General features: G+C 41.9%; 1 protein-coding gene across 1 annotated transcript; it reads left to right on the top strand.

Annotated features, from left to right (window-relative positions):
• The first annotated feature begins 1 nt into the window (after position 1).
• On the top strand, positions 2–27,978 carry PDZK1 (PDZ domain containing 1). Its single transcript, XM_075198245.1, has 9 exons — positions 2–95; positions 9,279–9,490; positions 12,565–12,766; positions 15,355–15,488; positions 18,065–18,260; positions 20,064–20,260; positions 23,073–23,327; positions 24,362–25,075; positions 27,333–27,978. The coding sequence occupies exons 2-9, from the start codon at positions 9,281–9,283 to the stop codon at positions 27,393–27,395; spliced, it is 1,971 nt and encodes a 656-aa protein (XP_075054346.1). The 5' UTR covers positions 2–95; positions 9,279–9,280; the 3' UTR covers positions 27,396–27,978.

Here is a 27,978-nt window from a genome sequence, read left to right as displayed (position 1 = left end):
CCCAACCAAAGTCCGGCTTAACTGTGCCAGTTCAAGGGAAGACTTCACCCTCGGTGAGAGGACACTAAGCCACCCGTCCCAGTCACATCTGAAAGGTAAGGCCAGCTTCTGCTTACACTAGTGCATGCAAGGAATATATAGGACTTATTCACACTTGTGGGTGTTACTGTTCCTCTTTCATACATTGTAGCAAGATGTTGCAAGTGTTACATTGTTCTGTACATTCCGCACACAATGCAGTTTGGAGAAATGAGGAGGGTTTAGAAATGGAAAGTGCAGCAGTTTGCATATCAGAAATTGCACTATTTTTTACCACTACGTACATTACATTTGGAAACCAATTGTTTTGTTTTTTAATGGTCTTGAAACGCTGACACTGAACGGATGTGTTAATAAAATCCATATCAATTTTGATAAAATAATAATAACCAACTTTACCATTTAAAACCCAAATCCTCTTCCCTATTATACAAGACTGTTCTTCTGAATCTGACGTAAAGATCTGTGTGGTTATAACTCAATATTGGCTGAAGAAAGTATCTGCTGGTCAGCAAAATGTGTAATGGTATTTGCCTTGTACGATGTATGGGTGTACAATGCAGTGTTTTGTACCGAAAATAGAGAATCATTGGATCTGTCTGAGGTTGGAGAAGCCGCAGCGGAATACCAAATCTGACAATATATTGTGCTGACGTTTGGAAACTGCAGGATTTGTTGGTCTGCAGTGAAAAAAAAAAAATCCTGCAAACCTGAGCTTTGTGAATTCAGCACTATGGAGTAATGTAGATTCTTTTTTTTAAGCATGTAATTTCCTGGCAGTGCTGTAAGTCCAATCATGCTGATTAATCATTGAAGGAGACCTATTAAGGAGTTTCGTGTCTGGCGAAATATTTGAGTGTAAGCTCAGAAGATTCTATTATCCATAAAAAGAGATAGTGTTTCAAGAGAAGAGAGCATAATACTCTATAAAGTATATCCTTTATAAGATCTCATTTTGAATATAAGATACTACACCAGAGGGTATATTTACTAAACTGCGGGTTTGAAAAAGGGGAGATTCTAGCTGTCATTTTCTAGAATGTATTAAACAAATGATAACTAGAATCTGATTGGTTGCTATAGGCAACATCTCCACTTTTTCCTACCCGCATTATAGTAAATATCCCCCCAGATGTGCACAGTTAACTGCCCTTTTAAATCTCTCCTGAGTTGTAGAAGTTTAATTAATAACACGTTTTGTCCCAACTTTCACCATGAATTTCTTATGTTAAAAACATAAGGATATTTGCACCGTGGTAAGTGTCCTTTTATAGAGGTCACATAACTACAATGTGACTTATAATGTCCTTTTTAATTCACAACCGATGGTATATTGTTCCTTACAGTACAATACCTCAGCTAAAAAGCGGGACAAGGTGCAGACAAACAGGGACTATGGTCACGCAGCATTGGGTGTGTAGTCTCATCACATGGGGAATGCTACCTCCCCCGGGGGTACTGAGCTTTGTGAATTCAGCGCTGTGGAACACTGTAGATCCTTCCATACTATATATAAGTTCCAGTCAGTGGGTTTATAAGCAGAACCATAATGTTGCATGATCATTGAAGGATAGCTATTAAAGAGTTTCATGTCGGGCGAAGGATTTGAGTGTAAGCTCTGAAGGTTTTATTATACATAAAAAAGAGACACTGTTTCATGAGAAGAGGCCATAATACTATAGATATATTCTTGATAAGACCTCATTTTAAATATACGGTACTACATTAGAGGTACACATTTTATTTAGATGGACACCCATATCCCCTACCCCGATAACTTCCTTACAAATATAAGTGATGACATCACTACTCTCCAAATATAAGTGATGACATCACTACTTTCCAAATATAAGCGATAGCATCACTACCCTACAAATATAAGTGATGACATCACTACTCTCCAAATATAAGTGATGACATCACTACTTTCCAAATATAAGCGATGACATCACTACCCTACAAATATATGTGATGACATCACTACTCTCCAAATATAAGTGATGACATCACTATTTACCAAATATACGAATTAGAGATCAGCTACATTTTCAACACTGTTCTCTAAAAAATTTGCCTTGTTTTGGCCCTGAAATGTTGCAGGTTTCACCACCAGTTTGTGGCCCTAAATGTTCCTAAGCCAACCCCACCCACACCACACGGTAGAATTAATTGGCAGTTCTCGCCCCAGCATCATTCATTGCACAAAATGCAAATTTACAGAAACAGTACAGACCGGGAAAGGAAAAGCAGAACTGAAGGATTGTATGGCTGGAACGTCAGATATAAGTGGCCTATTCTATGCAAAGTTATCTCTAATATGAATGTGTGATAAAAGATATTTGACATATATTCTTGTCACTTATGCAATATGAACCACTAGCTTATGTACTGTTGTAGTTTTGAGTTGGAAAGCAATGATCAACAACAATAATAAGTGTAAAAACAAGTAGTATTTTACACCACATCAATGTGACAAGAGCCTCACATCACTGCTCTGTGCTGCTGGGGGACCCTGTTCCTTTCACTCTATAACTCTCAGTCTGTGGCTTCCTGCTGCCTCCATTCCCCTCCTAATATCATGTCACTGCCCCTGTCACATGCAGCCCTGTCCTCACTAACACATCACTCATCTCCTGATATACTATGTACTGCTGGGTACCATGCTCCTTCCACTATATAACTCTCAGTCTGTGGCTTCCTGCTGCCTCCATTCCCCTCCTCACATCATGTCACTGTCCCTGTCACATGCAGCCCTGTCCTCACTAACACATCACTCATCTCCTGATATACTCTGTGCTGCTGGGGGACCCTGCTCCTTCCACTATATAACTCTCAGTCTGTGGCTTCCTGCTGCCTCCAGTACACATATCCAGAAATAATTTGTGCTGCTGCGAGCTGCCTTATGATTTGATTGGCTACAGGTTGTTCTATCCTCGCCAGCTTTAAACTGAGGACATCCTACACGGGCAGGAGACTGGTGCACAGATTCAGAACCGTAACTTAAAATTTTAGCACCTTGGGCGAGAAAGAAAAATACTGATCCCTTGCTCTCAATTTTAGCCAAATGAACCTAAAATATTCATAAACTACACCCGTTTATAATTATTTATAAATGATTACATCATCAAAAGTGTAACTGGGAGATTTTGCATCCTGGGCAAGGAGTTAGGGCGTTACACTTCCCAGTTTCTAAATTATTAGGCCCCACCCCATTCCCCCTTCATTTTTGAATGTCTCTTTCTTTACTTATGCTATGTCAATTTTTTGGGAACTTTTGTTTGTTTATTTGACCTATGTCTACTTTGTTTGTACTGGCGCCATGTACGGCACCTTATAAATAAACGCTAATAAGAATAATTCAAAATAGAGGGAGATTGGAGCTTCCTCTTGTGCTCTCTTATTACAATAACAAAACAGTTAAATCTCAGGGTAAGGGGATAAGTCACAAGTATCTTGGAATGTGGTGATACGAGGAAGGTGACACTGGCGTATTAGGAATCCACAATGTTCTGACCAGGCGCTAAAGAGAGGATACTCTTACACCCAGCAAACATGATTAGACAGCAGAATCACTCTGCTGTGACAGAGGTGCTGCTTACCCTATTAACTTATATGATCTGCTGACTGAGCATGTTCTCTGAGTTGTTTCTTGGACAGTAAATTGCTTCTGTGATATTGCACTAACTGTTGGATGTTTAAATTCTTGAAAAGTTAATGCCATCTGTGGATAAACCTGGTACCTGCAAAGCGCTGTTTTTGCCCTGTCAAAGAGAGGAGATCAGTGAAGTGACAGCTCACCTCTCCCTGATTCCTGAGCTTCTCCCGTCATTCCTGCCCTGTCTGTCACACATTTCTGTAGAGGGTAGAGCAGGACCCCAGAGAGCAAACAGTCCCAAATTCTACACTAACAGTCTCCACTGTGTGCACACATTTTCTAGACAAGCTGGTTACACTTTAACCCTTGTTTGTCTGATTAGGCAGTGTTAGGCTGTTTGGCTAGTATGGGTTTCTTCTAAGTGTGGGTTTATTACAAGTGTGTATGCAGATTTATAGAGCACAGTAAGAACTACATAGGCGTTCAACAGGAGGGGAACAAGAGGGGGATATTTTAACTTTATAAACTGCTACAGAAGTAGCTGTGTGCAACCAATGCTTCTGACATCCGCTTCCTCAGTATGTTTGGATGTTTTCCTTTTGCTGCTGTTTGTTTTCTCACACTCAAACCACACTCACTACTTACCTCTCACTACCCCTCACGTGTGCTCGTTTTCCTTTTTCACCAATATTTATCAATTATCTTTATGCTCCCAGTTACCAATTACTCCCTCTATTACTCCTGCATAGCTACCCATAGCAATGCTTCATGTGGAACTAGTCCCCTTTCCTCTTCTGACCCTCAGCTCATGAGAAGCAATCTCTTCACTGGCATTCCTGGTACTTGATTGTTCTAGTAGTGTATTGTATTTATATTATTGCTCTGCCGTTGTATTGCTTTGTTGTGGTTTTACTGCATTGATTACATTGCCGCTGTCATACTTCACTGTTTGCACACTACCTCTCTTATCGCTATTGCTGATCCCATTACCGCTAAACCACCGTCATTCTCTCCATTGTCCCTCCATTCGCCATCTTCCTTATTGCCATAATCTCACCTCACATCTCCCCTCTCACTGCCCGACTATCGCAGTCATACTTCCTTTGACCTTTATTTATATTTCACCTCTGACATGATTTGCTCCTGCCCCCGCCATGTCTTGCACTTGCTTCCTTCTTATTGCCCCTTCCCTCTCCATCTTAACCTGCCCCCTCTGCTCCCCACTGACGAGCCCCATCTCTGCTTATTTTCCACCCTAAGTTACCCCCCTTCCCATTCCTGTCCCCACCGTTCAGACTCCAGCCCCCTGAGGACCTCCCTCCTCATTTTGTTTCTCATCCCATCCCCCCCTCTGTCCCTTTCATCCACTTTGATCAAAACCCTGACATCCACTGCAAACCAGCAACCCCAACAACCTCATCCACATCTCCTCTATTCCCACCCTCCCTCTCTCATCTGCTCTGTGGAATGTCAGATCAGAGTGCAACCAACTGGCCTGCATCCATGATCCCTGCATCTTTAACCTTCTCACTATCACTGAAATCTGGAAATCCCCTGCACCTTTCCCACTGCTCCCTCTTTTGGGAACCTGTCCTTATCTCCCAGTCCCAGACCTGGGGGCCGGCAAGGTAGCAACATGGGAATCCTTCTTTTACCTGGTTGCACCTGTCGGGTTAACCCCGTGAACCCTCCCTCTCCTTCTCCTCTTTATCCGCCTCTTCCACCTGGTTCACCTCTGCATGGCCGCCATCTACTGTCCCCTAGGTCCTGTCCCAATTCTTTGATAACTATGTCACCTGGCTCCCTAACTTTACGTCCTCTGCCCTTCCCTCCCTCATCTTGGGGAACTTTAACATCCCTATCAACAAATTTTCTTTCATTGCCACCTACAAACTTCTTTCCCTCTTCTCCTCCCTCAGTCACTCTCAATGGACCATCTCTACCTCCCAGAGCAGTGGGCGCTCATTTGATGTGTTTTTTTCCTACCTCTGGCAAACAACCCTGCCTTCCCACTCTCTGACCACCATCTTCTATCCCTTAGCATCTCCCCACAACTCGCCTTCCTCCATCCCTAAATCTACACTCACCAAATGCAAAATTGATGCCGTTGACCCTACCACATTCTCTTCCTTTCATGAATAACTTCTTTTCTCCATCACCACCTCTGCTTGGCTTGAAAATCCTATCTCCCTCCATAATCATACCCTCACCTCTGCAATTGACTCTACAAATATTCTCCCATACTGCTGAGTGCCTCTAGAGGAAGTTGAGCTTTCATGCTGATGTGTTCCACTTCAAATACATTCTCTTATCTTACAGTTCTGAACTATCACTCTCTCATTTCCTCCCAGTAATCTAACCCCTATTGCCTCCCACCTTTAACTCCCTCCTCTGCCCTCTTCCCCCCTTCCCCTCTACACTCTCTGCTCTTTAGTTTGCCACCCACTTTATCTTCAAAAGTCCATACGATATGACAGCTCCTCCCATTAGTATCTTCTCACCCCACCCTTTTCCTCCACTGTACCCCACCTTTTCGCCCTTAATCTACCAATGGAAACAATGTCTCCCTCCTCCTCTTCCCACGTCCACTCTCCCCAGTAGTGTCCCCTCCCTCCCCTCCTGTACCCCTGTGTCCACAGATGAAGTGAACTTTTCTCTAACCTCCTCTCATCACTCCAACTGCCCCCATCCCCACTGATCTCCTCCACTTCTTCTCTCCTGAGGCCTGCTCCAAGCTTGTTCCTTACCTCAAAATATCCCTCTCCTCTAGTACGTTCCCCTTCTTATTCAAACATGTCCTTGTCTCCCACGTACTCAACCCTACCTAAACCCTACCTTTTTCTCTATTTACTGCCCTATCCCCCTCCCTCCCTTTTGCTTCTCAAGCGGGTATGTACATCTTCTTTACCACCTTCCTCTCCTCTAATTCGCTCCTCAGTCCAATCTGGCTTTTGCTCCCTCTACTCCACAGAAACCGGCCTGACCAATGGTTTTCTCTCTGCTGAAGGGTCACTTCTCCTTTCTTATCCATCTCAATCTTACTGCTGCCTTCGATACCATTGACCACCCTCTCCTCATACAATCACTCCATTGCATCATCATCCATGTCATTGGCCTCTCCTAGTTTACCTCCTACATTACCAACTGCTCCTTTTCTGTCTCCACAGGAAACTCCATCTCCCCCCTTTTTCCTTGCCTGTCAGAGTCCCCCAAAGATCAGTTCTTAGCGCCCTGCTCTTTTCCCTCTACACCCTCTCCCTTGGCAATCTCAGTAGCTCCTTTGTCCTCCAATATAACCTGATTGGTTATGACACCCAAATATATCTACCCCCACCACCCCTGACCTCTCCTCTCCTCTTCTCTTGTGTCTGTTGTCCTCTTTCTCTTTCTCATATTGAATGGCCCAACACTTTTTGAAACCCAATATGTCTAAGACTAAAGTCATTGTCTTACCCCTCCAGGGTTCTCTCACCTTGTCTCCTCTCCCTATCTGTTGAAAGCACTACAGTCTTTTCTGTCCCTCATGCCTGGGAGTCAACATAGACTCCTCCATCTCCTTCACTCCTCATATTCAGTCCCTCTCCAAATCCTTCCGCTTCCACCTGTAGAACATCTCCAGGACCAATCCCTTTCTCACCATGGAATCAACCAAAACTCTTATTCGCTCCCTTGCCATCTTTCGCCTAGATTACTGTAACCTCCTCCTCTCTGATACACCTGACTCTTACCTCGCTTCTCTTCAGTCTATCTTCAATGCCGCTACCGGCCTTATTTTTCTCTCTTGCCAGTATATCTCTACTGCCCCCATCTCTGCTAGTTGCAACATTGGCTCCCGGTCTCTTACAGAATCCAATTAAAACTCCTCACCCACAAAGCCCTAAGACATTCCTCAACCCCCTACACCTGCAACCTCATTTTTATCCACTACTCACTCCCAGTCCTTCCGCTGTGGCAACAAATACTGCCTTACCATCACACCGATTACCTCTCCCACTCCAGCCATTAAACTAACCTCTAGTCTCCAAGGCTTTAAACATGCCCTTAAAGCTAATTTCTTCATTCAAGCCTATAATGCTTTCCCCTAACTCCTCTCCCTCTGCTACCACCTCTACTCTCCCACTCAGTGCCACCCTATTTCTGTCTACCCCTTCCCTCTAGGATGTAAGCTCTCAAGAGCAGGACCCTCTTTCCTTGTGTTCTCTTTGATCATTAAACCTTCTGCCTGGTCCTCTGCAAATGAAGGTCTCCTCCCCAGCCCAGTTTCTCAAGACCATGCTCCTGGGCACAGAATTACATCACAGGGGTATAGCTTTTCACTTATCCACTGTCTAGTCATTAACTCGATCTGCAATATAATGCTCTCAGTTTGAACTCTGTTAATTTGTACCTGGCTGGTCTTTGTATAACTAGGTATAGTGTAATTGTGTATTTTTCTTAGCTCTCTGTGTATTGTGTACTATTGTTAATGTCTATAATGTACATCCCTAATGTACAGAGCAATGGACCATTTGTGACGCCTTATAAATAAAAGATAATAATATTGCTCCACTATCAGTGATACTACTAAGCCACACAGAGAACGCATACTAGAATCAGATGTCTGGATTGGCTGTGATGGCTGGAATTATACGAGCTGACTGGGTATGTAATGATATAGAGCAGTGATGGCTAACCTGTGAGACTCCAGGTGTTGTGAAACTACAAGCCTCAGCATGCTTTGCCAGCTATCAGCTAGTTATCTACTGGCAAAGCATGCTGGGGCGCTGCCTTGTTCATGTTGCATTGGAAGGGGAGGTAAAAAGTGGGGACAGATTTATAGTTGGGATAGGGCATGTCCTAGATAAACTTTAAATTTCACTGTAAAAATAAAACTATTGTGTTTGTGTCCTACACGAAAAAACAACCAGTAATTAACTTATGTGCAAAATAATAAACTAATTTGCACCCCTTGTATTGTAACATGGTTTGTCCAGGAGCAAATTTCTTCCTTTTTTGCCTTACTTACCTTAATGAATCAGGTCCAAAGTACACTATAGTATAAAACTGTACCTGAAAAATAAATATAATACTTTACAACATTGTTTTAAACGCTGCATTGAGAAACATAAATGTAATCAGTTCAGAGCAGTGTCAGAAATCCTGTGTATTCCTACATCTGTGTCTTGTTCATTTTCAATAACCCCTTTCACAACCTTTACCAATGTTCTCATCACACAGTAATGTAACCAGGCCCGGCGCTCCCATTAGGCAAGGTTAGGCACTTGCCTAGGGCGCCGGGCTTTGGAGGGCTCCAGAATGAAAATTACTTTAAAACTGTGCGGCAAACGCTGACCATACCTGTCACGGCCGCCGCACAGCATTCAGATGCACGGGGGAGGGGGGAAGAGGCTATTGCTCACCACCGCCGCCTCTCTGCTCCATCTCCTCCCCTCCACTCACTAGTGTCAGTGAGTGGAGGGGAGGAGACGGAGCAGAGAGGCGGCGGTGGTGAGGTAAGGAAAGACGGGGTGAGGGGGGAGGAGGGCGCCGATTGTTGCGGGGGGGTCGCCGATTTAGTAAAAATGCCAAGGGCACCATGGAGGCTAGCACCGGCCCTGAATGTAACATTGTATTCACATATGCATATGTCAATGTTCCGTCACAGAAATGTCCCTCAACGTCAAGCCTCGGGAATTTGTCTTAACCAAAGAGGATGGGAAGGGCTACGGATTTTCCCTACGTGTTGAAAAGGACGTAACTGGTCACCTTGTCCGGTCTATTGAAAGTGGAGGTGTCGCAGACAAAGCTGGATTAAAAGATGGAGATCGAGTATTGAAGGTCAATCAAGTTTTTGTGGATGACATAGAGCACCCCGAGGTAACATCTTACTTCCTCCTTACTCGCTGTGGACTTGGGTTTTGACCCAGCCGTGCACACAATGACACACATTACTTGCCAGTGGGCCATACCCCAAGCTACTATATTGTGAGAGGATGATCACATCTCAGTTAGATTTACAGGAGAGGTCTGGGAGTAGATAAAGGTATTAGAGGAAGGGAAAGCAACTAATGGAAGTGTACTGAGTGGTGATCTCTACAGGTAGAGACAAAGACAATATTGCACATGCTATAATTACACGCACTGACTCACCTGTCAAATTTCGTCATGTATGGATTAGGGTCATAAGGTTTCAGAGTGATATTGCAAGGGACGTGCTCTCATTTTTATAGAAAAATAATATGTATAGTAATGGAGGGGCCTCAACTGGATTGTCGAATTGATAGAATTTTTTTTAAAAAAATTGCCAGAATTTTTGAAATTTAGATTGATTAAAAACAGGATCAACCAAAGTCAAGGCAGTTTTGACCACTTGCAAACCGACTCGAACAGGGTCCAGCTTAAATTGATACATTTTAACTGTTTTTATGGGAACAGCGAGCCTTGGGGAATGGCAAATGTGAAATGCAAACTGTCTCGAAAACAGTCAAGCTTGAATTCATACATTTTAACTGTTGTCATGGGAACAGTCAACCTCTGGGAATGTCAAATGCAAACCTTGAATGCTGAAGAGGAAAGTGACCCAAAAAAATTCATACCTCAAACTTGAGTCTTATAGCGATATACTCTGTAAGCCCAATCTCTTCACCATCAGCTCATTGGTGTTAAAGAATGTGCTTGTTTCTAAATATGAAATATCCCAACGACAAACTGTGTGTAGAGCTGAGAGTCTCTCACCGGGCTTCATTTATCCGCTGTTGAGACAAACAGCGGTTTTCACGCTCAGGAACTTCTCTCTCTCCTCAGCTGCACTGTCAGCTGAACGACAAGGGAATATTAATTACCCATTCAGCTATTCAATTCTGGCCAAAATGGTGCCTCGCTTCGTATCATTGGATGGGACATCACACTCAATGTGACTGTAGAACATTCCAATTCTACACCAAAGTTCAAAGCAATAAGGACTCAGTTAAACTTAGTTTCGAAAATTAATTTTAACCTTGGTGGAAGGTTCCCCTTTAAAGTAGGGTTGGGGGTACATAGAGGGGCAGGCTAGGTTCGGGGCTTGGGGGCCTATTGGCCTAACATTTTGAGGACAGAGCTAACAGTCTAGAGGATATTTACAATTGCAAAAGTAAAATTTATGGTTAAACTCCCTAAAGAGTCGACCTATCACTGTAGACACCATGACAGCAATTGTGTAGTCTGATCCAATATTCATAATATAGCAATTCACTAGGAACTGGTGACAACAGAGTATCTTATGAGTATAGGTTTAGTCATAGAAGTGTTGCCTCTGTCCTGTAGCATTGTTGAATGTACTTTAATAAATGTACATTTTATGTAAACTAAAAAATAACAACAATTTTTAACCTACAGGAAAAAGAGTTTCTGTAATAAATGATGGGTAGAATTGTATCAGTTTCAGTGCTATTCATGTCTGTTTTTTTTAAGTCTGATATATCTAGCAAAATGTATCTGTCAAGGAACCAATTTAAGAAAGCGTTACATCTTTCAAACGCTGATAATTAAAAAAAGAATGCAAGTGAATGGACCTATACAAACACACTTTGTGATATCATCATCATCATCATTTATTTATATAGCGCCAGCATACAGCGTAGCGCTTTATAATTGGGAACAAACTGTAACAAAACAATACTGAGTAATACATACAGACAGAGGTAAGAGAACCCTGCTTGCAAGCTTACAATCTATGGGACAATGGGAGTTTGAAACACAAGTGTACATGCTACATCATATTGCACATTGGACCAGCTAGAATGCAAAGGTAAAAGTATAGAGTGGGCTGTGTCATCAGTCATACAGCAATGTTGGTCAGAGGCTTGTAGTCTTGTGTTAGCTGTGTAGAGGGTGAAAATAGGGTAACCTAAGGAGATTAAGATGCTGGTTGAGGAATATCATAAGCTTGCCTGAAGAGGTGGCTTTTCAGAGAACGTTTGAAGGTTTGAAGACTTGAGGAAAGTCTTGTGGTGTGAGGATGGGAATTCCATAGATAACCGTTTGATATCGGCACTGTATGCAGCTTTCACAAGTGTTAATGCTCAGTACAGTATAACTGAGATCTACGGGGGCATTCAGTAAGCGCATAGTACACTCTGCCACAGGGAGGCTTGGAGAACATACTTCCAACAAAAAGTAAGGACAAAGTAGAATGACTATGGTTTTTTTTTTACATACGCCCCCGTCCCTTTTACAGACCATGAATCGGGACAGTCCCGCCAAAAATAATTGGGAGTTATGCCTAAACCAGTGATGGGCAACAGATGGCCTTAGGCTCGCATGCGGCCCTCCAAGCCTCTCAAGTCTATCATGTAGCCCATTACTCTCCTAAACTAAACCAAATACGACAAAATATTTGAAGTACCAAATACATAAAATGGGGAGGGGGGGGGGTGAGCATCCACTCAAACTTGAGGGCTGAAGGAGTTGTGCTCCTTGAGGTGAATTTGAGGTGATGAACAGAGGGGTTACTCATTGTATTATGCAGAAATACCAATTAAATTTCAAATACTAGAAATGTTAGAAAGAATTTATTTTTATATAGTAACTCAATTAAAAGTAAACAAAAATGCCCAAAAATACAAAAGAAAAAAGAAAACTCTATTCTTGCCCATCGTTGCATGGTAAATATTACATCTCAAAAATGAATATGTTATAAGTTTATTTATGCCTTGGGTAAGGGGATAAGAGAGAACTCAGCCCAGAACATTTAAAGCCAAATTCCACCTGAGAAACCTGTACAATTCTGTGCCCAAATGCGGAGTAAAGTAAATATTCTGTGGAGCAGATTTGAAATATGTGATCAGTCTCGAACTCTACACTTTTTCATATATAGTTGTTATACAACAATTTACCAGCAGGTGGCGGAATACAATAAATACAACTATTAGAACACAAAATAACTTTAATGCATTTTTGATCATTCACAGGTAGTGAAACTTATTGTGGACAGTGGAAAATATATGACGATATCAGTTTTGGATGAAGCTTCTTACGTAAATGCCAAGAAAAATGGGGTGGACTTGTCAGGCAAAAAATCACCTTCAGATGAACCCGTTTCCCCAAAACCGAGGCTTTGCTATTTGGTGAAAGATAAAAGCTCCTTCGGATTCTCTCTAAAAGCACAAAAAGGTGAGAACGGACACAGTCAATTTTACAATAAAAACTGATCTTATGCACTCAAACCCTTCCCTTTTTTATGTGTTATAATATTTTCTTAGAGTGAAGCTAATCCTCTTGTACTTAGGTGGTGCCTCATACATTGATTATCTAAGCATCGTCCCATACATTGATCACTCCAGTTTTCTCCCTTTTACATATAACATACATCAGCTGTGCCCTCCCATGTATACATAAGCTTGCCCAGCCTGACAGCACTACAGTACCCACACATGAGAATACCAGCTACCCCTACATGAACATACCAACAGTGCCTGCACATGATCATTGCACGTCAATCCCCACATGATTATACCAGCATTGTATCCACATACATACACCAGCAGTGCCCCCACATGATTATACCAGCATTGTATCCACATACATACACCAGCAGTGCCCCCACATGATTATACCAGCATTGTATCCACATACATACACCAGCAGTGCCCCCACATGAGCATACCAGCATTGTATCCACATACATACACCAGCAGTGCCCCCACATCAGCATACCAGCATTGTATCCACATACATACACCAGCAGTGCCCCCACATGATTATACCAGCATTGTATCCACATACATACACCAGCAGTGCCCCCACATGAGCATACCAGCATTGTATCCACATACATACACCAGCAGTGCCCCCACATGATTATACCAGCATTGTATCCACATACATACACCAGCAGTGCCCCCACATCAGCATACCAGCATTGTATCCACATACATACACCAGCAGTGCCCCCACATGATTATACCAGCATTGTATCCACATACATACACCAGCAGTGCCCCCACATGAGCATACCAGCATTGTATCCACACATACATACACCAGCAGTGCCCCACATGATTATACCAGCATTGTATAAACATACATACATCAGCAGTGCCCCCACATCAGCATACCAGCATTGTATCCACATACATACACCAGCAGTGCCCCCACATGATTATACCAGCATTGTATCCACATACATACACCAGCAGTGCCCCCACATGAGCATACCAGCATTGTATCCACATACATACACCAGCAGTGCCCCCACATGATTATACCAGCATTGTATCCACATACATACACCAGCAGTGCCCCCACATCAGCATACCAGCATTGTATCCACATACATACACCAGCAGTGCCCCCACATGAGCATACCAGCATTGTATCCACATACATACACCAGTAGTGCCCCCACATCAGCATACCAGCATTGTATCCACATACATACACCAGCAGTGCCCCCACATCAGCATACCAGCATTGTATCCACATACATACACCAGCAGTGCCCCCACATCAGCATACCAGCATTGTATCCACATACATACACCAGCAGTGCCCCCACATCAGCATACCAGCATTGTATCCACATACATACACCAGCAGTGCCCCCACATGAGCATACCAGCATTGTATCCACATACATACACCAGCAGTGCCCCCACATCAGCATACCAGCATTGTATCCACATACATACACCAGCAGTGCCCCCACATGATTATACCAGCATTGTATCCACATACATACACCAGCAGTGCCCCCACATGATTATACCAGCATTGTATCCACATACATACACCAGCAGTGCCCCCACATGATTATACCAGCATTGTATCCACATACATACACCAGCAGTGCCCCCACATGATTATACCAGCATTGTATCCACTGTGACCGTGTGAGGGGAAAAAAGGTAAAATCTCCTGGGGTAGATGGCGACGAACAGCAGCAATAAGTTACTTGAATGCAGGGTTTTCATTTTAACTGGCCTCGACCAGTTATATTAGTACAAGCCAAGTAAGCTAAACAAAACATAAATAAAACCTTGCCTGTCCCGCACTTACGGAAACATTTGTGGAGACCCTGTCTCCTGTGCAGGACCTTATGTCCCACACACAAGTCATATACATTGACACAGTTTCTCACCACAGCAGAGTCTCTTAGGAGACATCCAACCTCCTCCCCAGGACTGAGACCCAGATTGAAGCAGAGCTACAACCTTTAACAGGCATGTGTCAGGTGCAGCTCCTAATTAGTCTGCTGTGAGCCTGCAGACCAGGCGACCCACACTGGGCCTTTGTATGGAGCCCACCTTGCTCTCTGCAAGCAAAACACCAGGGACCCTTACCAGCTTTTCCTGAAGCCGAACACTCTTTTGGAATCTCCTTCCTAAACAAATCAATCTCTCTGGGTTTAAAAGCATGTAAGTCAAACAGCCTGGGGCATGGATACCTGCCACTCAAACCAGTGACTCTGTCACACCACACATACATACACCAGCAGTGCCCCCATACAAGTATACCTCTTGCGGCCCTGCATATTGTAGCCTCAGTGATAGTACTGCAGCTCTCCATGACCAGTATTTATGATGCCTGACTGGCATCCACAAGGCGCTGGTTCCCAGTGACCTGATAGGCTGCGTTCTTAAGAACATCGGCTCCGCCCACAAGATGGCTGCCCCCAGATAGTGCCATGGCCTGCACCATTTGTAAACTGTGGTTCAGTATAAGCCTGTCCTATATCACATTATTATATGCTCTTTGTTTAGGCAACCGTGGTATATTCCTGGACACGACCCCTGATGGAGCTGCTTCTAAAGCAGGGATACAACAAGGTGATCGCATCATTGAAGTCAATGGCAAGAATGTTGAGAGCAACTCGTATGAAGAAACTGTCAAGTTGGTAAGAGAATGGTTCAGGGGGTAGCGCGGTATACAGATATAGGTTCAAGTGACCCTGGGGGGCCCTCATATTCATGGTGAGTCAGGTGCTAAACGTCAGGGGCAAAACTGACTTTCAGTTAAATAAATGATTAGTAAACTCTAATACTCGTGTCAGGAAACGTCCTGGTACTGCAGGAGGACGTTTCAGTCTATTGTTGGTGATTGCTCACCAATAATAGACTGGAACATTAATTGGGATATTTTTAAATCTCTGAGGGCAATCTTTTGCTGTGAAAAATACCTAACTTTTTACAGACTGATTAAAGGACAGGGAAAAAGTTAATTACGGAAGGGAAGTCGCGCAGAAAATTATCATTACCCTATTTTGCCATTGTAAAATCCCCATTCACCGCTACTCAAGTGGCACCTAAACATCACCGTATATACACACGGAGCGGCCCTCTAACCTTCGAAAGGGCCACACATTAGCCTATCTCAGTAATAAAGTAAAACAACACATCTAATCAGAGATATAGACACCTATATGTAATAACATGTCAGCAGGAGTAATAAGTGTTTCAGCTATAACAGACTAATCTGTAAAGCAGGAAAGAGCTGGGGGCCACAGGTGAAGGCTCGGAGGGCCACATGTACCCCTAGGCCCATTGAAAAGAGTAGTTTTTCCTGACCCTAATTTTTGGCCAAAAGGAAGTTTCACACCATCATAAGTAGATGTGATATATCTTTTGTATTGACCTTGTATTAAGGGACAAAAAACAAAATTCATGCATGCATAAAGTACTGTTAGGGCTAATGGCTACCTAGATAAACTTTTAGAACAGATTGGATAGAGGTCTTCACCTATAGCAGCCGCCTTTCCCATAGAACGGATTGTGTTCAAAGTTACTCGGAGGACCCCAGGACTTCACTCTAGTCTAGTAAAAGTTTATCAATGGCCACCGTAGCACAGAGGTGGAGGGTAACCTTAATACAGGAGACAAATACCAGAGACAGTCCAAAGGCTGTGGTCAGTAGTGAGCAGGATAAACAGGTACAGGCCAGAGGTCAGGGCAGCTTGCAAGCAAGGGTAATCCAAAAGACAGGCAGAGGTCAGGGGCAATCAGCGTTTAAGCAGGGTCCAAAAACAAGCCAGGGGTCACAACAGGAATCTGATAAATGAAACAGAGTATCTGCAGGACAGAGCTGGTCTGCAAAATGTAGTACACAGGACGCTATAACCGGCAGGGAGGCTAAGCCCTCTCTGCCTTAAATACTGGTGTTGCCCAATCAGGAGTCAGGCCATCGAAATCAGCCATACTAGGTTGCCCAATTAATTTATACCTATTGCGCACGCACCCGGCTGTCCACACTTGCCGGAACGTGGCTGATTAAGTGAGTGTCCGGACTGTTGCCCTGGTGACGGCTGGGATGAAGAGGCCAGAAATGACGTCCCCCGGCTGTTGCCGTTACAGTTGAGACGCGGCCGAAGACAGAGACAACGAGCTGTCGCGGCTCATAACAGTCGCAGCGTGTAAATAAGTTAATTAGTAAGGAACGGAATATACATACGCATACACAGGGTGTATCTTACCTCTACCATCACTATTAGATTATGTAAACTGGATCTAATAGAAGAAGTTCTATTGAAACCAGTTTAAATCTATTAGTGGAAAAAGGAGAGACCCATAAAACTGGAGCAAGTCATACCTTGTTAAAATTATAATGAATTTATCATTTAAAAATGAAAATGGTTAAATATAAATTAACTTCATAGCTCTATTTGGAATCTATATTGTGCTCTTACAAATAGCAGACCCTTCAAATAGTGTATTGGTCACTAAATTTGCCCAATTTTTCTATATGAAGGGCTAAATAAACACAGTTATTCAAGCTAGCAAAGCAAAAAATAGAAATCTCTTCCAAAATGGCAGTACACAGCAGTTTTCGTAAACTGGTTCTTCTGGATCAAAACGACAGATGAGAAAAATGCACGTATCGGCATGAAGGAGTAAAAACCCTGTGGGAATGAAGGTATTAATGTACCTTAAGCCAAATTTATAGTATTTAACCGTCTTATACACTGTAATATATTCTCATTGCTGAGGCAGAAACCCTCTCATTTCCCCAAGTCTTCAACCAGAATTGTTTCTTGCTGTCATTGCATTTACTGTATGTGCTTAAAAGTATTTTATGTAGCTATAGAAAAAGGTTTAGGGTAAAATTGGCCCAGTGAAAATATTATATTCATCAACACTATTTATTTATATAGCGCCACTAATTCCGCAGTGCTGTACAGAGAACTCACTCACATCAGTCCCTGCCCCATTGGAGCTTACAGTCTAAATTCCCTAAAATACAAACACACAGACAGACTAGGGTCAATTTGATAGCAGCCAATTAACTAACTAGTATGTTTGGTTTTTTTTGGAGTGTGGGAGGACACCAGACCAAACACACGCAGAAATGGGGAGAACAATCAAACTCTTCACAGATAAGGCCATGGTCGGGAATTGAACTCATGACCCCAGCGCTGTGAGGTATAATAGTAACATATAACTGAATACCAGTCCTGATTGTCTATACCATTTCCTCTAGGTGAGGGAGTCCGGAGATACAGCGATGTTTTTGGTAGTTGATAAAGAAACAGACGATCACTTCCAGAAAATCAAGAAGAAGATCACAGCGGATCAGGCTTCTGTACGACTTCTCCCCAGTCCACCGAAGATCGTGGAACTGAGCAAGGCTCCAGACGGCTACGGCTTTTATCTGAGACAGGAAAAAAATCGGAAAGGTAAAAGAGACTATGGGGCATATTCAATTCTTTATTTTTCCCGCCACGTTAAAACTATTACCGTTATTACGGTAGTAGTTAAGCTGGATTTCAGCTCGCGGCTCAGGGAGCTGTGAGCTGAAATCCAGCGAGAAAAATACCGTAATAACGGTAATAGTGCGCGGAGCGCGAGATTTTCAACGCTTCCGCCGACAATTGACTATGCCCCTATGAATGATAAAATCATGATCTGTGTAGTTTGTAGCCGGAGTTATTTTCACAATTTTCAAACTTATCTTATTGAATAGAGTCCAAAGCTCAATTTATGTGCAAAGAAAATTAAAGATGGACACTTTTTTTTTTTTTTTTTAAATGTATAAGCCAATTGTTAAAAAGATGATCTGAGAAATCATTCATACGTCTTAGTGTGGTTGGTGTGTGTCACAGGGTACTGTGAACGGTAGCACGTCTACAGTTACAAAGCGTTAGCATCTATTGCGTTCAGTCACTCCTTGTTGATAGGTTGAAGCGAAGGGGCGGTACTTCTCCCTGTCACATGGGAGCGATTAAGTTAAGAAAAAGATATTTTGTTTAGGAGGCTTGGGGATCGGTTTCTAATTATTCAGCTGCATGTTTTTAGTTGCAATCTGTTATAATTGTCTGTGAAAATATTCTCTGCTTTTAGTGATATTTAACATACAATGATTGTTAGATTTAAATATATAAAAATATATATGTGTGTATGAATATATATATATATATATATATATATATATATATATATATATATATATTGCTGGCTATATAATTTTTATAACTTATATTATTTATTATCTGAATTACAATGATAGGGTGGCATTGTTTTATAGTGAATTTATTTAGATTATATTATATATTTCCTTACCTTATGAAAGTAAGCTTTAGTTTATGAATATTTATCCGCTCCTAAGGAATTATTCATATCAGTCAGCCAAGCTGAGGATGTCAGGACCAGGAAAGAGAGACAATGGAACATAGCAATAAAACTTTGACACAGACAAGGCTAAACCATGGAACAGGGAAACCAGGACACGGACCAAGATGGGATACATAAGGGTGCAGGCTACTCCTAAGACAAAGTTGTAGCAAATTTTGGATCCAAGGATACCAAAGGGAAAGACATAGGGGCAAGCCACGAAATGACCCAGCAACCTTCAGTGTTTGTAGAAGGCCTAGTGTAGGCCTGAAGGTTTCTAGAAGCTCATTACAGGTGATAATGATATTGCAGCTAGTTCACCTTTGATTTTGCGTAGACTACAACTGGAGGAGGATATCATCAATGTTGTTATCTGGCATTGATATAACCCGGTTAATGTAAATAATATGTATGAAATGCAGTGTTTACATTAAACTAGGTTTGCAGAGATTGCTACAGTATCTATCCCATCCCTACGTTGACAGCTCCCATTTTTAAGACACTAATTAGGAGGCATCACTTGGGTGCAGGTCAGAACCCTGAGTCTGAATGATAGACTTGCAGCTTCCTAGCTAACGGAAATTCACACACAGGGGTTGACCTGTGATATAAGCACAGATTTAAGGAAAGTATTGCCTATATATATTGCCAATTGAGCTTCATGTACCATTTCAGCTCCCTTTCACACATTGTCTAGCGAATTTTGAATTTGGCTTTTGCTGCTTGTGATGGATTGGAGGAAATTCTCTGCCGGGGAAAGTCAGGGTAAAACTTTAAAGTTAGTTTTTATCTCCATGCTTCCTACATGAACATTAATTATATACAGTCCAGTGCATACTGTCAATCATAACGAGGAATGTTGCCTGCAGGTCATTTCATTGTGGAAATTGATCCGAAAAGCCCAGCAGAGAAAGCAAATCTGAAGGACTATGACCGCATTGTGGCGGTGAATGGAGAAAGTGTGGAGCAGATGCAACATGAGGATGTGGTGGAAACCATTCGGAAGGGAGGAAACAAGACCACCTTACTGATATCAGATAAAGTGACAGATGAACTGTACGCTAAGGTGAGAAGTCCATAGGAGGGTGACAGACATTTGGTTGTTGAGTAAGTGGAGTCCAAAGTAGAAAAGAACAACAAATTCTCTTTTTTAAATAGCAATACATATTATATGACACATCCATAGAGCATAGTTTAACATCCTTCCATATAACCTTCTCATATAACAGAAATCTATCCCCAATATGATCCCCCGATATAAGAAAATATCTATCCTCCAATATAATCCTCCGATATAACCCTTCGATGTAACAGAAATCTACCCCCCAGGTATAACTCCGATATACCAGAATCTAACCCCCGATACAACCCTCCGATGTAACAAAAAACTACATCCCCCATATAACGAATATTTATCCCCTGATATATCCCCCCGATATAATGAATATCTATGCCCAATATAAACCTCCAATATAACAGAAAACTATCCCCCGACATAGCGATCCAATAAAACAGAATCTATCCTGATATAACCCTACGATATATCAGAAATCTGTGCCACGAACCCTAATCCCCGATATTCCCCTATAATCCAACAATATAAAATAATTGTATCCCCCATGTAACCTTACAATATTACATAAATCTATATCCCGGTATAACAACCAAACTGGCATCCATAGATTGTTACATTAGTTGGCAAAGTCTTGTCCAAAGATGAGCAGAAATCTAAAGTGCGCTACTCTTGGAGTCTTGATGCACCATTCATCTGTGGACCACCATGCCGCACTCCCCCAGTTGGAATCAAAGATAGTGACCTGAAGACCTCTACATGCACCAGATTCTACCTTTATATGTCTCCTGTTCCTGAATCTCAAGAGTCTCCATACAATAGAGACTAACCTTGGATGACATTAGACTCTGCCTCCATTAAAATTCTATGTGCTACTTTCCCATTTTTCCCTCATGACCGTATTTGTTGCAGATGGACTGTCATAAGGCATCTGATGCCTTCTATTAGACTGTTGTTATTAAGTCAACAATTGGCACTTTGCATGACTATTGTTGATTGACCATGTATCGATCGATGATGATGGGTTGGTACTGCTGCCGGTCATTGCTGCTGGTGTTTACTTCATCAACTTTATCCACTTTCCTGTTTGATCTCTGCAGCTCAGAGTAGTTACCCATTGGGCCATTAGTGTTACATTCAGTAAACCATGCCTGCTACACCACATATCAGTGATTAAGTTATTTCCATGGTAAAGAGATAGTGATAGACAGACCCTGGACATCAAGAGTGACTATTTCTTTACAAAGCTGTGGAATTGCTGTATTCGGTAAATAGTGTCTACAGGGCAATTTAGACCTAGGCCCCAAACAATGAATCATCCTGAGGATTCCCCAAGGTTAAAGGGCATCAAAATCTAGGCAACATTTTACCTAATTTTCCACCAGCTAGTAGAACCTATTTGCTAAATTTTGTTCTTTTTCTTAAAAACCACTGTGACACTTATTGCTTTTTTCCTATGGTTTTACGTTGGAGAAGTGGGTGAAACTGAGGGTGTATTGTGATTTAGTGTGTACCCATTATACCTTACTAACCAGCCAACCATAGATTCAACACTTTGATTTGCAAACATACGTTTTATCAATACCAAAAAAATACTATACTAAAGATTTTGAATCTGTATTGGGACCAAAATGTTGTAGAAAACTGGTCTCTTTGATGCAACTTTGGTGGTGGCAGCGGTGTGGTTCCTTGTAATGAAAATAGTGAGCAAAACTGAGAGGAACAGCGTGCTCCTGAATTTATTTTGAAGAAGTGACACATTCTGGATCCAACCTGTCCGTGGACCCACATTCATGTGACATTAGACAATCTTAGACCTTCTGATTCATTATTGTCATCATCACTGAGGGCAGACAGTATAATATCACCATTATCACACAAAACAGCACTGCATTATGGGGGATGATGCTGAGGCACTGTACGCTGGAGAGACAGGTAGAATGTCAGCCTTGGGGACAACGAAAACAGCAAACTAACTGATCCATTATCATAACCACCCCCCCCCCCCCACTTTCTACATCTGTCTAATTACCTTTATCCATATGTAGGTAAAGTCTATCTGCCCCCTTGCCCTGTATCCCCATTAATGTCATCAGTAGTATCTTGAGAACCAGAACCTTGCATTAGCTCTTTAGAATTGGGTAATTGTACATTTCAGCCAATGCTGTAAAAAAAATATTGTAATAATTGGCAAATGCGTCTTGCCAACACTATGGACACCAGTAAATACATTTTTTGCTTTTTGACCAAATGCTCCTGTTGTCAGTGTTTGTGTCCACATGAGAGTATTATATGCTTCTGATTTTAAGGTGCTCCTGTTGTAGGGGGAGATGGGTTTAATCTTTAGGGGTAGAGCTACTAAAGTTTCTAAAAAGGAAAAGCGGAGAGGTTGCCCTTAGCAACCAAACAGATTCTAGCTATCATGTTCTAGAATGTACTAGATATATTATAGCTAGAGTATAAAATAAATGATATATGATTGCGTGTTAATGAGAAAAAATTATATAAGGTTTATTTTACCACTTCACTTGGGTACATAGAGCTGCATTCAAATTCCCATCCCCAACACCTTATCTAGGAGCACTGTGTCCCCCAATACCCCTATTTTGATTAAACACACCTAAAACAGAATGTTATGGATTCTTGAGTCTTGCTAGAAGACAAAATCAAGAGACCTGAATGTAACATAATACATTTGTATTATGAATATAGCCTCTAGAGGCACCATATGACAATATCTATATAAGGTTGTTTATTGCCCACTTATCATATTACTGAGTATAGAATTCTGTGCTTGCTATTTCAGGCTGGACTCTCCCCATTCATTTATTTAAAACAATCAGAGACTTCCCCATCAGTGAAAGAAGAAACTACCAAACCAACGGAAAAACCATCTTCCAAACCAACTCCTGTTCCAGCGGTAACAGTGACCCCCAAAGCTCCGACATCTTCTCCAGATCCAAAGCACAAGCCCAGACTCTGCAAAATCAAGAAAGGTAGCTCAGGTTTCGGCTTCAACCTGAACGCTATCAAAGATGTACCAGGGCAGTACCTTAAGCAGGTAAGTGACCTGTCCATCTAGCGCAATTAAAAAACAGTGGTTATACATTATTGTGCTCTTCATGAAAGGAACTTCAACACGGTATGAATTCATTTGCATACATTACAGAAAGGTACTATTTATAAACATTCTATGAAGGTCAGTTATGAATTACAGTGCAAACCCCACAGAGCTTTTGTGCCGTATTGTGCCTATTTTTGCACAAATGCACTTACAGGGAAACTCTTAGATTTGTGGCCTAAGATTGTGGCCACTGCTGGGGTGCAAATAGTTGGGAGGAGTTAGATCGGTAAGTTCCTTGCCGAATATGGAGCGCACCTACTTCTACACCCACATGCAAAAAAAGAATTGTTTGCTGAATGAGACCACTTAAATTATATAAACAAGCATTCTGTTCCTTTATCTCACTTTGTAAAGCCTCTGCCTGCTAGGAAGGAGATTAAGGGAGTATGTTCATAAAATCCAAAACATACTCCATGCTCTCTGCTTTGATTAATATTTAGGATGCACCGAATCCAGGATTCGGTTGAATTCTTGGGGTCTTTAGCAAGAGTCGGGTTTGGCGGCATCCAAAGTATTTGGCCAACTTAATCCAAATTCTAATTTGCAGAAGGCATAGAGTTTTGATCCCCGGTGTCAAAAATGAAGGGCAGCAGTGGATCCAGGGATAAATAGGACTGCAATATTGGGACAGGAGGGATTGTTCCAGATTGAAACAGATTGGAAGTTGCTTTATCTGGATCAATTTCAAATGTAAGAGAGGGATCGCAGGAGATCCAAATAGGTTGAACTTGATGGACTGGTGTCTTTTTTTCAACCACATCAACTATGTTACTATGTAAATTACTGTAAACTTTTAATAATTCAGGCCTTCCCTGTGTAATCTGAATATGTAAGCGAGGGCTCAGTTTCGGTTTGGTACTCATCAGAATACTTGTAACAGGGTTCAGTATCCAGCTGCATTCTAAAATGGATTGATCGTATTCATCATGAATATAGATGTTCTGCTCTTAATAACTCTTTGAACTTGGCAGGTGACGAAGGGAGGCCCGGCGGACGTGGCCGGGATAAAAGAAGAGGACGTGCTGGTGGAAGTGAACGGAATTAATGTGATGGAGGAGTCGTATGATGATGTTGTGATGAGAATCAAACAAGCAGGAACGGACATTACGTTACTGGTTGTTTCACAGGAAGCTTTTGAACACTTCAAAGCACAGAACATCAAAATTAAAGCATCCATGGCCGATCCTCTACCCGAAGCCAACAGTGCTCCCAAAAAGAGTGTGGAAACCGCACCGAGCAAGGCAAAATCAGACCCCCCACCCGAAACCAACAGTGCTCCCAAAAAGAGTGTGGAAACCGCACCGAGCAAAGCAAAATCAGACCCTCCAACCGAAACCAACAGTGCTCCCAAAAATAGTGTGGAAACCGCACCGAGCAAAGCAAAATCAGACCCTCCAACCGAAACCAACAGTGCTCCCAAAAATAGTGTGGAAACCGCACCCAGCAAAGCAAAATCAGACCCTCCAACCGAAACCAACAGTGCTCCCAAAAATAGTGTGGAAACCGCACCCAGCAAAGCAAAATCAGAACCTCCACCCGAAACCAACAGTACTCCCAAAAATAGTGATGAAACCCCACCCAGCAAAGCAAAATCAGACCCTCCACCCGAAACCAACAGTACACCCAAAAATAGTGAGGAAACCCCACCCAGCAAAGCAAAATCAGTTCCTGAGAAAATCGAATTGGTGAGTAAACACTCTGTGCCCAAAAAAATAGTCTCACTTACAATGTAATTCACGGCAATGATTATAGTGATATTATAAAAGGAGGCACTTTACAGAGATGACTTACATGTATTGTATAGCGTTAGATATTTTCGATGTATAGCATTGCGTATTTTTCTTTTATAGTGTATGCAATTGCGCTACAACTTACTTAGTGATGTCAAAAGTGTTCATGGTTAAATCAGCTCCGTACTGAGCTTTAGTTGTAAGGCTTCTTTCAGACCAGCCTATTTTCTCCGTACGCGGATCGAGCACAGAGATCATTGAGCTCTACGCAATGTGCTTTGGGATATGGAGTAAACTGATGCATCCACCATTTTTATCCATGTTAGCTCTATGGTCTTCATGGTCACTGGAATGGAAACATAAGCGAAACTTGAGATTGAAAAAGCCTCACGCAAGCGTATGCGTATGTACGCCGTATACAGAGTTAAGAATGCGGCCAGGTCTGAATGAGTAACAAATGTGTCCGCTGGACAACAGACGCACCCCTAAAACACTTACGTCCAACTTGCAAACATGTTCAAAACCCTGTAGCTTTATAAGTTATTAAAGCTACTTTTATAACGCATCAATTAAATTTGAAAACCCTAGATAATACAGCAGGTACAACTTAACAATATGCGTACAACACGCTCACCAAATTCTACTCTATGGCAGAGCGACTACTAAAGTCTCAATAAGTGCCATTTGCAAAGCTCAGTTACAAGCAGTTTGCTAGTTCAACGTTATTATCATCTTCAAATTACAACTGCCCCTGACGACCCGTAAATAAAAACACGTTTTGAGTCATATCTATGACTACGTCCCAGTAGGTATCCATATGCAATGGCGTGAACATGGTGTTACTGTACATTGTCCTCATCAGAACACCCCTTCCTTCCCTTTCAGGTGTAAGGAGCGGTAAGTGCCAAAAAGTCACAGGTCTTAATAGCCGTAGTTGCGTACATTCACTTTCGGAGCATGTGCTGTGCAAAAAAACTCTGCAAAGATATGTTACGCAAATGGACGTACGTCTCATTCTGAATCAGGCCCTAAGTGTTGTCACACGGCCACCCTTCTGGTGATGCGCACACAACCACTTCTTGCTTGTACTTTGCTCTTATTGTCAGGATAGCAAAGTAGCTCACAACCCAAAATTCCACAAACTTTCCTGTGACCCTAATGCCTTAATTAACAGAGACCAAGTCCCTAGTCACCGGCCAACTTGTTCGGCATTGGTCACACTGCATAAGTAACAACTCAAGCTTAAATACTTTACACTCCTCCCTCAGCCCAAGCTTGATGGACAGGTGACACTCCCACCTGGACTTTATAGAGGAGTTCTCTGCAGGTGCTTTGCTTGATTAGTCTCCCTGCAGACACGCCCTGTCAGTTGTGGAAAAAGATACCTCTAAACCACTTCAAAATATGTAAGTTAAATCACATTCTATACCATTATTTTGGCACACATATGTCCTCCGCCTGTCTATCTTTAACCTAGGTATACTGTTGTATAAATGTGTAACCATGTTTGCAGCCTTGCCCTGCGGACTGTCAGCTAAACATATAACTTTTCTCTTAGAGATCTGTGGAAAACCACTCCCTTTGTCCCATTGTATAATGTAATACGCGTGCAATTCACTTCTCTCCCAAACACAGCACATTACAGACAGAAGTACAATTGAATCCTTGAGTCCTGAATGTTGTCATGCTTAAAATAATTAGAGAAAAGCACAGGAAAAAGTCCTGTTATGCCCTGGCTAGCAGAAATATCTATGTAACATTCATGGGATGTATAAAAAGCAACTTTAAATGTAGCAAAGTGTGTAATATTTATACTAAGGAGGAAGCCAATGGGCATACTTTAAAAATGTACACTAAAATTTACCTGTTATATTTTTTCTTTAACTAGCCATTTTGACAATGTGTGAGTCCCAGGCACTGATCTCATTAAGTCCCTGTATGAGAATACTTCACAGTAATACATTTATCTGGTGCTCAGATCTGTGCATAGTCCTTGCTGGGTCCAAAAGCACTAAAAATAGTGGTGATTCGTGATGTTGCGGATTTCCGGATAAACACAACTGAACCTGCTGGTTGCCCATTTCTCTATATAAATATGATACAAGTGTCAAATTGTATGCAGCCCATTCATTTATACGGCGACATTCAACAGAAATCCACCTATGTGCCTTTAGTATTTAATACAATGACTGAACTATATTCTATTTTACAGGAAAATAAAGCATCAAAGGAACAGCCACCCAACAATCAAGATGACGATGACACCAATCTATAAGCCAGTTATCCCTTGGCCCATACACAAATTACAGACAGGAACCTGGCGGGGTTTGAATGACGTCTTCCTTCTCGGTGATCCCGGCTCAGTCATTTATATTCACAGACTGAAACTCAGAAATTGTTCACAAGACACAAAATCCCATCATTGGGGAAACTGTGATACGGTTATATCTTAATTGCCTGGTTCCCGTGTTTATTGATTACCTATTGGATGAGACGGTTGTTCTGTAATAATTAAACACGGTGCAGAACTCTCTCTTCACTCCTAGTTAACACTACAATAAAATGTTTCACTTTATGGCTTGTTTATATCCTTGAGAACTCAGAAATCAGCTGGAACGATGTCTTATCAATCTCAGGGAGCGGCCAAGAAATGGTGGAATATTAAACATGTTTTTATCGTACTAAAGTGAACTTTGTACGCCTTATTTTTTAAAGTTACACCCCCCTATTTTGTTTTTAATAAATTATCTCGAGATTGATACTCCAGCGCAGATTCGTTGTTAATGTATTGGTAGATTCTGTAAAATGTGGATAAAAGGTTTGTGAATGTGTTTGCAAATAAGATGGAATAAACAAAA

This window comes from Mixophyes fleayi, chromosome 2 (genome assembly GCF_038048845.1).
Source record: "Mixophyes fleayi isolate aMixFle1 chromosome 2, aMixFle1.hap1, whole genome shotgun sequence".
NCBI lineage: Eukaryota > Metazoa > Chordata > Amphibia > Anura > Limnodynastidae > Mixophyes > Mixophyes fleayi.
This window is presented reverse-complemented; position numbering and strand designations above follow the sequence as displayed.

Coding starts and splice junctions, on each gene's coding strand:
- PDZK1 (XM_075198245.1), top strand. CDS start 9,281: ATGTCCCTCAACGTCAAGCCTCGGGAATTTGTCTTAACCAAAGAGGAT. Junction 15,489..18,064: donor ATGAAGAAACTGTCAAGTTG/GTAAGAGAATGG, acceptor CATTTCCTCTAG/GTGAGGGAGTCCGGAGATAC. Junction 25,076..27,332: donor TTCCTGAGAAAATCGAATTG/GTGAGTAAACAC, acceptor TCTATTTTACAG/GAAAATAAAGCATCAAAGGA.